The sequence below is a fragment of the Oncorhynchus nerka genome, linkage group LG2 (genome assembly GCF_034236695.1).
Source record: "Oncorhynchus nerka isolate Pitt River linkage group LG2, Oner_Uvic_2.0, whole genome shotgun sequence".
In the NCBI taxonomy this organism is placed as follows: Eukaryota; Metazoa; Chordata; class Actinopteri; order Salmoniformes; family Salmonidae; genus Oncorhynchus; species Oncorhynchus nerka.
This window is the reverse complement of record NC_088397.1, coordinates 81,469,306-81,481,933: the sequence shown is the minus strand read 5'-3', so window position 1 is coordinate 81,481,933 and position 12,628 is coordinate 81,469,306. Positions and strand designations below refer to the sequence as shown.

At 45.8% G+C, this 12,628-nt stretch overlaps 1 protein-coding gene across 1 annotated transcript in view; it reads left to right on the top strand.

Annotated features, from left to right (window-relative positions):
• Positions 1-12,628, top strand: part of LOC115120658 (plexin-A1-like) — a 409,850-nt gene that overhangs the window by 377,476 nt on the left and 19,746 nt on the right. Inside the window, exons 21-22 of the mRNA XM_065003449.1 lie at positions 6,033-6,175; positions 9,926-10,182. Of these exons, the coding sequence (XP_064859521.1) occupies positions 6,033-6,175; positions 9,926-10,182 (400 nt within the window). The remainder of the gene's footprint in view (positions 1-6,032; positions 6,176-9,925; positions 10,183-12,628) is intronic.

Here is a 12,628-nt window from a genome sequence, read left to right as displayed (position 1 = left end):
TGGGTCACAGAGTGACGGATAGAGTGAGAGGGGGTCACAGAGAGATGGATAGAGTGAGAGGGGGGTCACAGAGTGACGGATAGAGTGAGAGGGAGGTCACAGAGTGACGGATAGAGTGAGAGGGAGGTCACAGAGAGTTGGATAGAGTGAGAGGGAGGTCACAGAGAGATGGATAGAGTGAGAGGGGGTCACAGAGAGACGGATAGAGTGAGAGGGAGGTCACAGAGAGTTGGATAGAGTGAGAGGGAGGTCACAGAGATGGATAGAGTGAGAGGGAGGTCACAGAGAGATGGATAGAGTGAGAGGGAGGTCACAGAGAGTTGGATAGAGGGAGGTCACAGAGGGACGGATAGAGTGAGAGGGAGGTCACAGAGAGATGGATAGAGTGAGAGGGAGGTCACAGAGAGATGGATAAAGTGAGAGGGAGGTCACAGAGAGATGGATAGAGTGAGAAGTGGGTCACAGAGTGACGGATAGAGTGAGAGGGGGTCACAGAGAGCTGGATAGAGTGAGAGGGAGGTCACAGAGAGACGGATAGAGTGAGAGGGAGGTCACAGAGAGATGGATAGAGTGAGAGGGAGGTCACAGAGTGATGGATAGAGTGAGAGGGGGTCACAGAGAGCTGGATAGAGTGAGAGGGAGGTCACAGAGAGATGGATAGAGTGAGAAGTGGGTCACAGAGTGACGGATAGAGTGAGGGGGGGTCACAGAGAGATGGATAGAGTGAGAGGGGGGTCACAGAGAGCTGGATAGAGTGAGAGGGAGGTCACAGAGAGACGGATAGAGTGAGAGGGAGGTCACAGAGAGACGGATAGAGTGAGAGGGAGGTCACAGAGAGTTGGATAGAGGGAGGTCACAGAGGGACGGATAGAGTGAGAGGGAGGTCACAGAGAGATGGATAGAGTGAGAGGGAGGTCACAGAGAGATGGATAAAGTGAGAGGGAGGTCACAGAGAGACGGATAGAGTGAGAGGGAGGTCACAGAGAGATGGATAGAGGGAGGTCACAGAGAGACTGATAGAGTGAGACGGGGGGTCACAGAGATGGATAGGGTGACCTCTGAGACTGTTCCTTGCAGAGAGAAAAAGAGAGGGAGGACTGGAGAGAGAGGGATGAAGTTGACACAAGCCATCTGTTTGGCAAGATGTTTATTTCATTATTTGTTTGTGGGGTTTCTTTAGTCAAGATTAGGCCACAAGAGACATATCTGCATAATACAGAAAGATTCCTCCCACTTCTTTAGATGCCACTGAAAGGAATGGAGGGGACATAGAATGGGTCACATGACACATGCATGTGGAGAGTGGAACATGTGTATCAACAGCAGGACACTGATATATCATGTGGGCATTGTGCTGTGTGGAGAGCTCCTGGTTAGTGTGAGTGTGGCTGCAATCACATCTGTTAGTGTGTATATATTTTGACTATGTTTAAGTTCATTTTCATTCTGTTATTGAATCAACTCAAATTGTATTAGGCACCGAATACAGCAGGTGTAAACCTTACAGTGAAATGCTTACTTAACAGCCCCTAACCAACAATTTCAGTTAAAAAAACAAATATGGAGAAATAAAGTAACAAGTAATTAAAGAGCAGCAATAAAATAAGAATGGTGAGACTATATACATGGGGGTACCAATACAGAGTCACTGTGCGAGGGCACCGGTTAGTTGAGGTATTATGTACAGTCGTGGCCAAAAGTTTTGAGAATGACACAAATATTTATTTTCACAGTCTGCTGCCTCAGTTTGTATGACGGCAATTTGCAGATACTCCAGAATGTTTTGAAGAGTGATCAGATGAATTGCAATTAATTGGAAAGTCCCTCTTTGCCATGCAAATTAACTGAATCCCATAAAAACATTTCCACTGCATTTCAGCCCTGCCACAAAAGGACCAGGTGACATCATGTCAGTGATTCTCTCATTAACACAGGTGTGAGTGTTGATGAGGACAAGGCTGGAGATCACTCTGTCATGCTGATTGAGTTTGAATAACAGACTGGAAGCTTCAAAAGGAGGGTGGTGCTTGGAGTCATTGTTCTTCCTCTGTCAACCATGGTTACCTGCAAGGAAACACGTGCCTTCATCATTGCTTTGCACAAAAAGGGCTTCACAGGCAAGGATATTGCTGCCAGTAAGATTACACCTAAATCAACCATTTATCGGATCATCAAGAAGGAGAGTGGTTCAATTGTTGTGAAGAAGGCTTCAGGGTGCCCAAGAAAGTCCAGCAAGCGCCAGGACCGTCTCCAAAAGTTGATTCAGCTGCGGGATCGGGCCACCACCAGTACAGAGCTTGCTCAGGAATGGCAGCAGGCAGGTGTGAGTGCATCTGCATGCACAGTGAGGAGAAGAATTTTGGAGGGTGGCCTGGTGTCAAGAAGGGCAGCAAAGAAGCCACTTCTCTCCAGGAAAAACATCAGGGACATACTGATATTCTGCAAAAGGTACAGGGATTGGACTGCTGAGGACTGGGATAAAGTAATTTTCTCTGATGAATCCCCTTTCTGATTGTTTGGGGCATCCGGAAAAAAGCTTATCCGGAGAAGACAAGGCGAGGGCTACCATCAGTCCTGTGTCATGCCAACAGTAAAGCATCCTGAGACCATTCATGTGTGGGGATACTTCTCAGCCAAGGGAGTGGGCTCACTCACAATTTTTCCTAAGAACACAGCCATGAATAAAGAATGGTACCAACACATCCTCTGAGAGCAACAACTCCCAACCATCCAGGAACAGTTTGGTGATGAACAATGCCTTTTCCAGCATGATGGAGCACCTTGTCATAAGACAAAAGTGATAACTAAGTGGCTCGGAACAAAACATCGATATTTTGGGTCCATGGCCAGGAAACGACCCCCAGACCATAATCCCATTGAGAACTTGTGGTCAATCCACAAGAGGCGGGTGAACAAACAAAACCCCACAAATTCTGACGAACTCCAAGCGTTTATTATGCAAGAATGGGCTGCCATCAGTCAGGAGGTGGCCCAGAATTTAATTGACAGCATGCCAGGGCGGATTGCAGAGGTCTTGAAAAAGAAGGGTCAACACTGCAAATATTGACTCTTTGCATCAACTTCATGTAATTGACACCGCCTGGTATAGAGGTCCTGGATGCCAGGATGCTTGGCCCCAGTGATGTACTGGGCCATTCGCACTACCCACTGTAGAGCCTTGCGGTCGGAGGCCGAGCAGTTGCCGTACCAGGCAGTGACGCAACCAGTCAGGATGCTCTCGATGGTGCAGCTGTCGAACCTTTTGAGGATCTTAGGACCCATGCCAAATCTTGAGGGGGAATAGGATTTGTCGTGCTCTCTTCACGACTGTCTTGGTGTGCTTGGACCATATTCGTTTGTTGGTGATGTAGACAACAAGGAACATGAAGCTCTCAACCTGCTCCACTACAGCCCCGTTGATGTTAATGGGGGCGTTCTCGTTCTCTTTAGTCCCAGTGTCCTTAGCTTATTGATGAGCTTTGAGGGCAATATGGTGTTGAATGCTGAGCTGTAGTCAATGAATAGCATTCTCACAGAGGTGTTCCTTTTGTCCGGGTGGGAAAGGGCAGTGTGGAGTGAAATAGAGATTGCATAATTTGTGGATCTGTTGGGGCGGTATGCAAATTAGAGTGGGTCTAGGGTTTCTGGGATGATGTGAGCCATGACCAGCCTTTCAAAGCACTTCATGGCTACAGACATGAGTGCTACGGGTCTGTAGTCATTTAGGTAGGTTATGTTAGTGTTCTTGGACACAGGCACCATGGTGGTCTGCTTAAAACGTGTTGGTATTACAGACTCGGACAGGGAGAGGTTGAAAATATCAGTGAAGGCACTTGCCAGTTGATCAGCGCATGCTAGCAGTACACATCCTGGTAATCCGTCTGGCCCTGCAGCCTTGTGAATGTTGACCTGTTTAAAGGTGTTACCAACATCGGCTGCAGAGAAAGTGATCACATAGTCTTCCGGAACAGCTGGTGCTCTCATGCATGTTTCAGTGCCATTTGCCTCGAAGCGAACACAGAGAGATTAGCTCGTCTGGTAGGCTTGTGTCACTGAGCAGCTCTCGGCTGTGAAACCCTGCCACATCCAATGAGCGTCAGAGCCGTTGTAGTACGATTTGATTTTAGTTCTGTATTGATGCTTTGCTTGTTTGATGGTTCGTCTGAGGGCATTGCGGGATTCTCTTATAAGCTTCCGGGTTAGAGTCCCACTCCTTGAAAGAGGCAGCTCTAGCCTTTAGCTCAGTGCGGAAGTGTTCCCTGTAATCCATGGCTTCTGTTTGTGGTATGTACGTACGGTCACACATATTCCAGTCTGTGCTAGCAAAACAGTCCTGTAGCTTAGCATCTGCTTCATCTGACCACTTTTTTATTGATCTAGTCACTGGTGCTTCCTGCTTTAATTTTTGCTTGTAAGCAGGAATCAGGAGGATAGAATTATGGTCAGATTTGCCAAATGGAGGGCGAGGGAGAGCTTTGTATAAGTCTATGTGTGTGGAGTAAAGGTGGTCCAGAGTTTTATTTCCTCTGGTTGCACATTTAACATGCTGATAGAAATTTGGTAAAACGGATTTAAGTTTCCCTGCATTAAAGTCCCCGGCTACAAGGAACGCTGCCTCTGGGTGAGCGTTTTCTTGTTTGCTTATGGCAGAATACAGCTCATTCAATGCTGTCTTTGTGCCAGCCTCTGACTGTGGTGGTATGTAAACAGCTACGAAAAATACAGATGAAAACTCTCTAGGTAGATAGTGTGGTCTACAGCTTATCATGAGATACTCTACCTAGGCGAGCAATAGCTCAAGACTTCCTTAGATATCGTTCACCAGCTGTTTTTTATAAAAATACATAGTCCGCTGCCCCTTGCTTACCAGATGCTGCAGCTCTCTCCTGCTGTTACATCGTAAAATCAGCCAGCTGTATGTTGATATTGTCGTCGTTCAGCTACGACTCTGTGAAGCATAAGATGTTAGTTTTTAATGTGCCGTTGGTACTTTAGTCTTCCGCGTAACTCGTCTATTTTATTGTCCAAGGATTGCACGTTTGCTAGCAGAAGGGAGGGAAGTAGGGGTTTATTCGATCGCCTACGAATTCTCAGAAGACAGCCCGCCCTTCGGCCCCTCTTTCTCCACCTCCTCTTCACGCAGATCTCGGGGATCGGGGCCTGTTCCCGAAGAAGCAGTATATAAGGGGTGGCAGATAGCCTTGTGGTTAGAGCATTGGACTAGTAACCGAAAAGTTACAAGATCGAATCCCCGAGCTGACAAGGTAAATATCTGTCGTTCTGCCCCTGAACAAGGCAGTTAACCCACTGTTCCTAGGCCATCATTGAAAATAAGAATTTGTTCTTAACTGACTTGCCTAGTTAAATAAAAAATATATCCTTCGCGTCGGTCTCGTCAGAGTCGTGAAATGAAAAAAAGGATTCTGCCAGTCCGTGGTGAGTAATCGCAGTCCTGATGTCTATTTATTTTCGGTCATAAGAGACGATAGAGGAAACATTATGTACAAAATAAGTTTAAAAAATAATTGACAAACAACGCAAATAAACAAACAAAAAATCTCAATCGGTTGGGGGCACGTAAAACGCCTGCCTTCTCCGGCACCATCTTGTGTGTGTGTATGTATGTATGTAATGTATGTATGTATGTAATGTATGTATGTATGTAATGTATGTATGTATGTATGTGTGTGTGTGTGTGTGTGTGTGTGTGTGTGTGGTGTGGATGGATGGATGGATGGATGGATGGATGGATGGGTGTGTGTGTGTGTGTGTGTGTGTGTGTGTGTGTGTGTGTGTGTGTGTGTGTGTGTGTGTGTGTGTGTGTGTGTGTGTGTGTGTGTGTGTGTGTGTGTGTGTGTGTGTGTGTGTGTGTGGGTGGATTTGATTTATATAGCACCGTTGTAATAGTTTGACTTTTTGGGGGATGTTTAGTATGATTGCCATCACTTTGAGTTGTGTCCAGCCCTGTTTGGACAACAAGATAATCATTATTAACATAACAATAGATGAATTATTTCTCTTCCTCCACCCAGCCTTTGCAGAGCTGCAGACAGACATCCATGAGCTGACCCAGGAGCTGGACGGAACAGGCATCCCCTTCCTGGAATACAGGACCTACGCCATGAGGGTCCTCTTCCCCGGGATCGAGGACCACCCTGTGCTCAAAGAGATGGAGGTACGGGTCAGTAACTGTATAGTGATAGAGGGTGAGAGAGATGGATAAGCGGGAATAGGGATAGAGGGATGGAGAGTGGGAGGTCCACCTCGTGCTCAAGGAGATGGAGGTAAGGGTCAGTAATACCCAGTGTTATGCATTGACTCTTGGGGGTGTCAGATATTGAACTCTTTTTAAAAAACAAATGGGGGCGGGGGCACTTTGTTTTAATTCTTATGTGGGAGTCCTGATTTGTTATAGGGGTTCCCGGCTCCCCTATTTCTAACCTAGTATCAGGTCCCCCCCATCTTATTGTGAACTAATAGGCAAAATGGATTCTAGATCAGCACTCCTACTCTGAAACACTTTGTGAATACAGGCCCTGGACCTACCTAACACTCTGTGGAACTGAGAGACTTTTAGATTGCCTTAACAAGGCCATAGCATGGCTAGGGCCTGAGAAACAGGTCTCACACATTCAATGCAACACTCTGCCATTGCATTCTACTTCTTAACCAGCCAAGAGAAGTGATGTATCTATCACTCAACTGCACCACATCGCCACGTCAAGATAGCATGGCCTACACCTGTTACAATACCATCAAACACAACCCCACCCCACACACATTACAATACCATCACACCAACCTGCAGACTGAATAGAAGGTGCACTGACCGGTCTGGTGCATGTTTTGTATGGTATCACCTCTGAGGGGTTGAGAGGTGAGAAGAGGAAAGAGGAGCACGACTAGCAGCATATCTACGGACTATTTTGCACGTCTGTCTCTCTGGCGCGTAGCATCAGGTTTTCATTTGTATCCCAGATGCAATCAGCCTCCGCTGTAGCACACAGATCAATTTCTTATTTGGCCATGAGGTTCACCTTCCTACAAGACGACCAGACACTCGCTCCTCTCAAGATGACCCGGTGTTCTATTTGGAGAGAGTGGGGAGGAAGAGAGGGGTGGGGGGTAGTGGGAGGAGGGAGGGAGAAATAGAGGTGGATAGAGAGGGGGAGAAATAGATCAAGAGAAATGGTTGGAGGATGGTAGAACTGGATAGGGTAGTAGCTTTATTCATACATCCGAAAGTAATGTTGTTGCGTCTTCAGACGTATTGTGTGTGTGCGTGCTGTGTATGTGTGTGTGTTTGCGTGCTGTGTATGTGAATGTGAATGTAAGAATGTGTGCGCATGCAGTGTATGTGAATGGTAGAGGTCGATCGATTAATTGGCATGGCTGACTAATTAGGGCCAATTTGAAGTTTTCATAACAATCGGTAATTTGCATTTTTGGACGGCAATTATGGCCGATTACATTGAGCTCCACGAGGAGACTGCGTGGCAGGCTGACTACCTGTTACGTGAGTGCAGCAAGGAGCCAAGGTAAGTTGCTAGCTAGCATTAAACTTATCTTATAAAAAACAATTAATCTTAACACAATCACTAGTTAACTACACGTTGATGATGATATTACTAGTTTAACTAGCTTGTCCTGCGTTGCATATAATCAATGTGGTGCCTGTTAATTTATCATCAAATCACAGCCTACTTCGTCAAACTGGTGATGATTTAACAAGCGCATTCGCGAAAAAAGAACTGTTGTTGCATTAATGTACCTAACCAAAAATATCAATGTCTTTCTTAAATTCAATACACAAGTTTATTTTTTAAAACCTGCATATTTAGTTAATATTGCCCGCTAACATGAATTTCTTTTAACTAGGGAAATTGTGTCATTTCTCTTGCGTTCTGTGCAAGCAGAGTCAGGGTATATGCAGCAGTTTGGGCCGCCTGGCTCGTTGCAAACTGTGTGAAGAGCATTTCTTCCTAACAAAGACCGTAATTAATTTGCCAGAATTTTACATAATTATGACATAACGTTGAAGGTTGTACAATGTAACAGCAATATTTAGACTTATGGATGCCACCTGTTAGATAAAATACGGAGCGGTTCCGTATTTCACTGAAAGAATAAACGTTTTGTTTTCGTAATGATAGTTCACTGATTTGAACATATTAATGACCTAAGGCTCGTATTTCTGTGTGTTTATTATATTATAATTAAGTCTATGATTTGATATTTGATAGAGCAGTCTGACTGAGCGGTGGTAGGCATTAGCAGACTCGTAAGCATTCATTCAAACACCACATTCCTGCGTTTGCCAGCAGCTCTTCGCTGTGCTTCAAGCATTACGCTGTTTGACTTCAAGCTATCAACTCCCGAGATTAGGTTGGAAATACTATAGTGCCTATTAGAACATCCAATAGTCAAAGGTATATGAAATACAAATGGTATTGAGAAATAGTCCTATAATAACTACAACTTAAAACTTCTTAACAGGGAATATTGGAGACTCATGTTAAAAGGAACCACCAGCTTTCATATGTTCTGAGCAAGGAACTTAAACGTTAGCTTTTTTACATGGCACATATTGCACTTTTACTTTCTTCTCCAAGAAAGTAAAAGTGTATTATCTAAACCAAATTGAACATGTTTCATTATTTATTTGAGACTAAATAGATGTTATTTATATATTATATTAAGTTAAAATAAAAGTGTTCATTCAGTATTGTTGTAATTGTCATTATTACAAATATATATATATATATAAAAATCGGCTAATTAATCTGTATCTTTTTTTGGTCCTCCAATAATTGGTATCGGTGTTAAAAAATTGTAATCGGTCGGCCTCTAGTGAATGGCCTTACTGAAGAGCTCAGTGACTTTCAGTTTGTCGAATTTCTGCCCTGCTAGAGCTTGCCCGGTCAACTGTAAGTGCTGTTATTGTGAAGTGGAAACGTCTTGGTGCGACAACAGCTCAGCCGCAAAGTGGTAGGCCACACGAGCTCACAGAGTGGGACCGCCGAGTGCTGAAGCGCATCATCTGCCCTCAGTTGCAACACTCACTACCAAGTTCCAAACTACCTCTGGAAGCAACATCAGCACAATAACTGTTCATTGGGAACTTCATGAAATGGGTTTCCATGGCCGAGCAGCCGCACACAAGCCTAAGATCACCATGCTCAATGCCAAGCGTCGGCTGGAGTTATGTAAAGCTCCCCGCCATTGGACTCTGGAGCAGTGGAAACGCGTTCTCTGGAGTGATGAATCACCCTTCACCATCTGACAGTCGGATGCATAGTGCCAACTTTAGAGTTTGGTGGAGGAGAAATAGCGGTCTGATTCTGTTTTTCATGGTTCAGTTTAGGTACCTTAGTTCCAGTGAAGGGAAATATTAACTCCACAGCATACAATGACATTCTAGATGATTTTGTGCTTCCAACAGTTTGGGGAGGTCCTTTCCTGTTTCAGAATGGCAATGCTCCCGTGCATAAAGTGAGGTCCATACAGAAATGGTTCGTAGAGATCGGTTTAGAATAACTTGACTGTCCTGCACAGAGCCCTGATCTCAACCCCATCAAAAACCTTTGGAATGAATTCTGACACCGACTGCGAGCCAGGCCTAATTGTCCAACATCAGTGCCCGACCTCGCTAATGCTCTCGTGGCTGAATGGAAGCAAGTCCCCGCAGCAATGTTCCAACATCTAGTGGAAAGCCTTCCCAGAGGAGGGGAGGCTGTTATAGCAGCAAAGGGGGACCTACTCCATATTAATGAGATGTTTGATGAGCAGGTGTCCACATACTTTTGGTAATGTACTGTATTTGTAATTTAGGACATAGAAAGTATATAAAAGTGCTCTGTCCACCAACCCTCTTTCTCTCTCTCCACCATTCTCTTCCTCCCTCCCACACCCTCTCTTACTATAGGTCCAGGCCAATGTGGAGAAGGGTCTCACCCTGTTCGGCCAGCTGCTCACCAAGAAGCACTTCCTGTTGACCTTTATCCGCACGCTGGAGGCTCAACGCTCCTTCTCTATGCGCGACCGCGGCAACGTGGCATCGCTGGTCATGACGGCGCTCCAGGGAGAGATGGAATACGCCACAGGGGTGTTGAAGCAGCTGCTGTCCGACCTCATTGACAAGAACCTGGAGAGCAAGAACCACCCCAAGCTACTGTTGAGAAGGTATGGTCCACTTTTGTGTTGGGTTGGGCTATTTGTGTAGCAGAGGGGGTGAGAACCTGGAGAGCAAGAACCTCCACAAGCTGCTGCTCAGAAGGTACATCCTACCTGGGTTAAGGTATGATTAAAGGTGGGTTGGGCTAGGCTATTTGCGTATCCCAGCATTTTCCAAAGTCGATCCAGTGGACCCCAAGGGGTGCATGTTTTAGTTATTGCCCTAACACTACACAGCGGATTCAAATCATCAAAGCTTGATGATGAGTTGAAACACTGGCTTACCCTATAGGGTGTAGAATTGAGCCTGGTAGACAGGAACGAGACAGGATTGATCGGCCGTAGCCTGGTAGTCAGGAACGAGACAGGATTGATCAGTAGACACGAATTAGACAGGATTGATCAGCCATAGCCTGGTAGACAGGAACAAGACAGGATTGATCAGCAATAGCCTGGTGGACAGGAACGAGACAGGATTGATCAGCAATAGCCTGGTGGACAGGAACGAGACAGGATTGATCAGCAATAGCCTGGTGGACAGGAACGAGAAAGGATTGATCAGCCATAGCCTGGTAGACAGGAACAAGACATCATTGATCAGCAATAGCCTGGTGGACAGGAACGAGAGAGGATGGATCTGCCATAGCAAAGGTATGAACCGCGTCCACAAAGATTATGAGTGAACAAGTTAGCCGTTTCAGTTAGCAGTTAGCCATTGTAATGTGTGCTAAGATTATAGAGGGTTGCTGTAGACTGCCAGTGACTGTAGCCTACCTTTTAAGGTCCGCCTGAGGTGAATGCAGTACCTCTCCTCCTCCCCCTCTCCTCTCCGCCTCAGCCCTGTCTCTGTCAGAAAGGATTACACCCCTGAGCGCACACACGGTCTCCCTGAGGGGGCCCAGACAGACAGACAGCCACACAGGGCAGAAATAACTACTAAACCAAACAGACGGAGGGAGGTGGAGAAGGAGAAAGCGTGAAAGGAGGTGTGGGTGTGGAGTGTCGAAAGAGAGGGAAAGACAGAAAGAGAAAGGGAGAAACAGAGTACTTGGACAGATTACGAAGGACATATTACAGACTGAGAAAGATGGAGGTAGAGTGAGCTCAAGAGAGAGAAAGAGAGAAATGAGGAGAGAGGGAGAGAGAAAAATAATGTTAGGCAGAAAAGGGGAGAGCCCGAGAAAGAGTGAGAGACATGAAGAAAAGGAGAGAGAAAAATAAATTATAGAGACACATAAAGAGAGAGAAATGAACCAGCTCCAAATAAATGGGAATTAAACATGAAATTATAAAAACTGGATGTTTTCCCGTCTCCATTGAGACACACGTAATTAAAATCTAATCAAATAAACAACGTTGAGCCAGTCTGCTGCCACGGTGATATTGGCATGATGTCACAAAAAGGCCCTCTGGAGAGATGTGGCAATACACTGTCATGGTTACTCTTTCCCCAGTAATATGAAGATGACGCATGGGCGAGCGCTCGCACAAACCTAGCCTGATTATTAAGGAGTTGTTGTCCACTAGTATCAGGTCAGGTAGTGGCCAAAAGCTTGTTCTGTCCTGGTCCACTCTACTTTTTACCTGCCCCTCACCTCTCTTCTACCTCTCCTCTACTTCTCATCTCTTCTACCTCTCCTCTACTCTCTTGTCCCTCTCTCCTCTCATCTCTTCTACCTCTCCTCTACTCTCTTGTCCCTCTCTCCTCTCATCTCTTCTATTTCTCCTCTACTCTCTTGTCCCTCTCTCCTCTCATCTCTTCTATTTCTCCTCTACTCTCTTGTCCCTCTCTCCTCTCATCTCTTCTATTTCTCCTCTACTCTCTTGTCCCTCTCTCCTCACCTCTCTTCTACCTCTCCTCTACTTCTCATCTCTTCTACCTCTCCTCTACTCTCTTGTCCCTCTCTCCTCTCATCTCTTCTACCTCTCCTCTACTCTCTTGTCCCTCTCTCCTCTCATCTCTTCTACCTCTCCTCTACTTCTCATCTCTTCTACCTCTCCTCTACTCTCTTGTCCCTCTCTCCTCTCATCTCTTCTACCTCTCCTCTACTTCTCATCTCTTCTACCTCTCCTCTACTCTCTTGTCCCTCTCTCCTCTCATCTCTTCTACCTCTCCTCTACTTCTCATCTTTTCTACCTCTCCTCTACTCTCTTGTCCTCCTCTCATCTCTTCTACCTCTCCTCTACTCTCTTGTCCCTCTCTCCTCTCATCTCTTCTACCTCTCCTCTACTCTCTTGTCCCTCTCTCCTCTCATCTCTTCTACCTCTCCTCTACTCTCTTGTCCCTCTCTCCTCTCATCTCTTCTACCTCTCCTCTACTTCTCATCTCTTCTACCTCTCCTCTACTCTTTTGTCCCTCTCTCCTCTCATCTCTTCTACCTCTCCTCTACTCTCTTGTCCCTCTCTCCTCTCATCTCTTCTATTTCTCCTCTACTGTTTGGACAGGAAGGAAAAA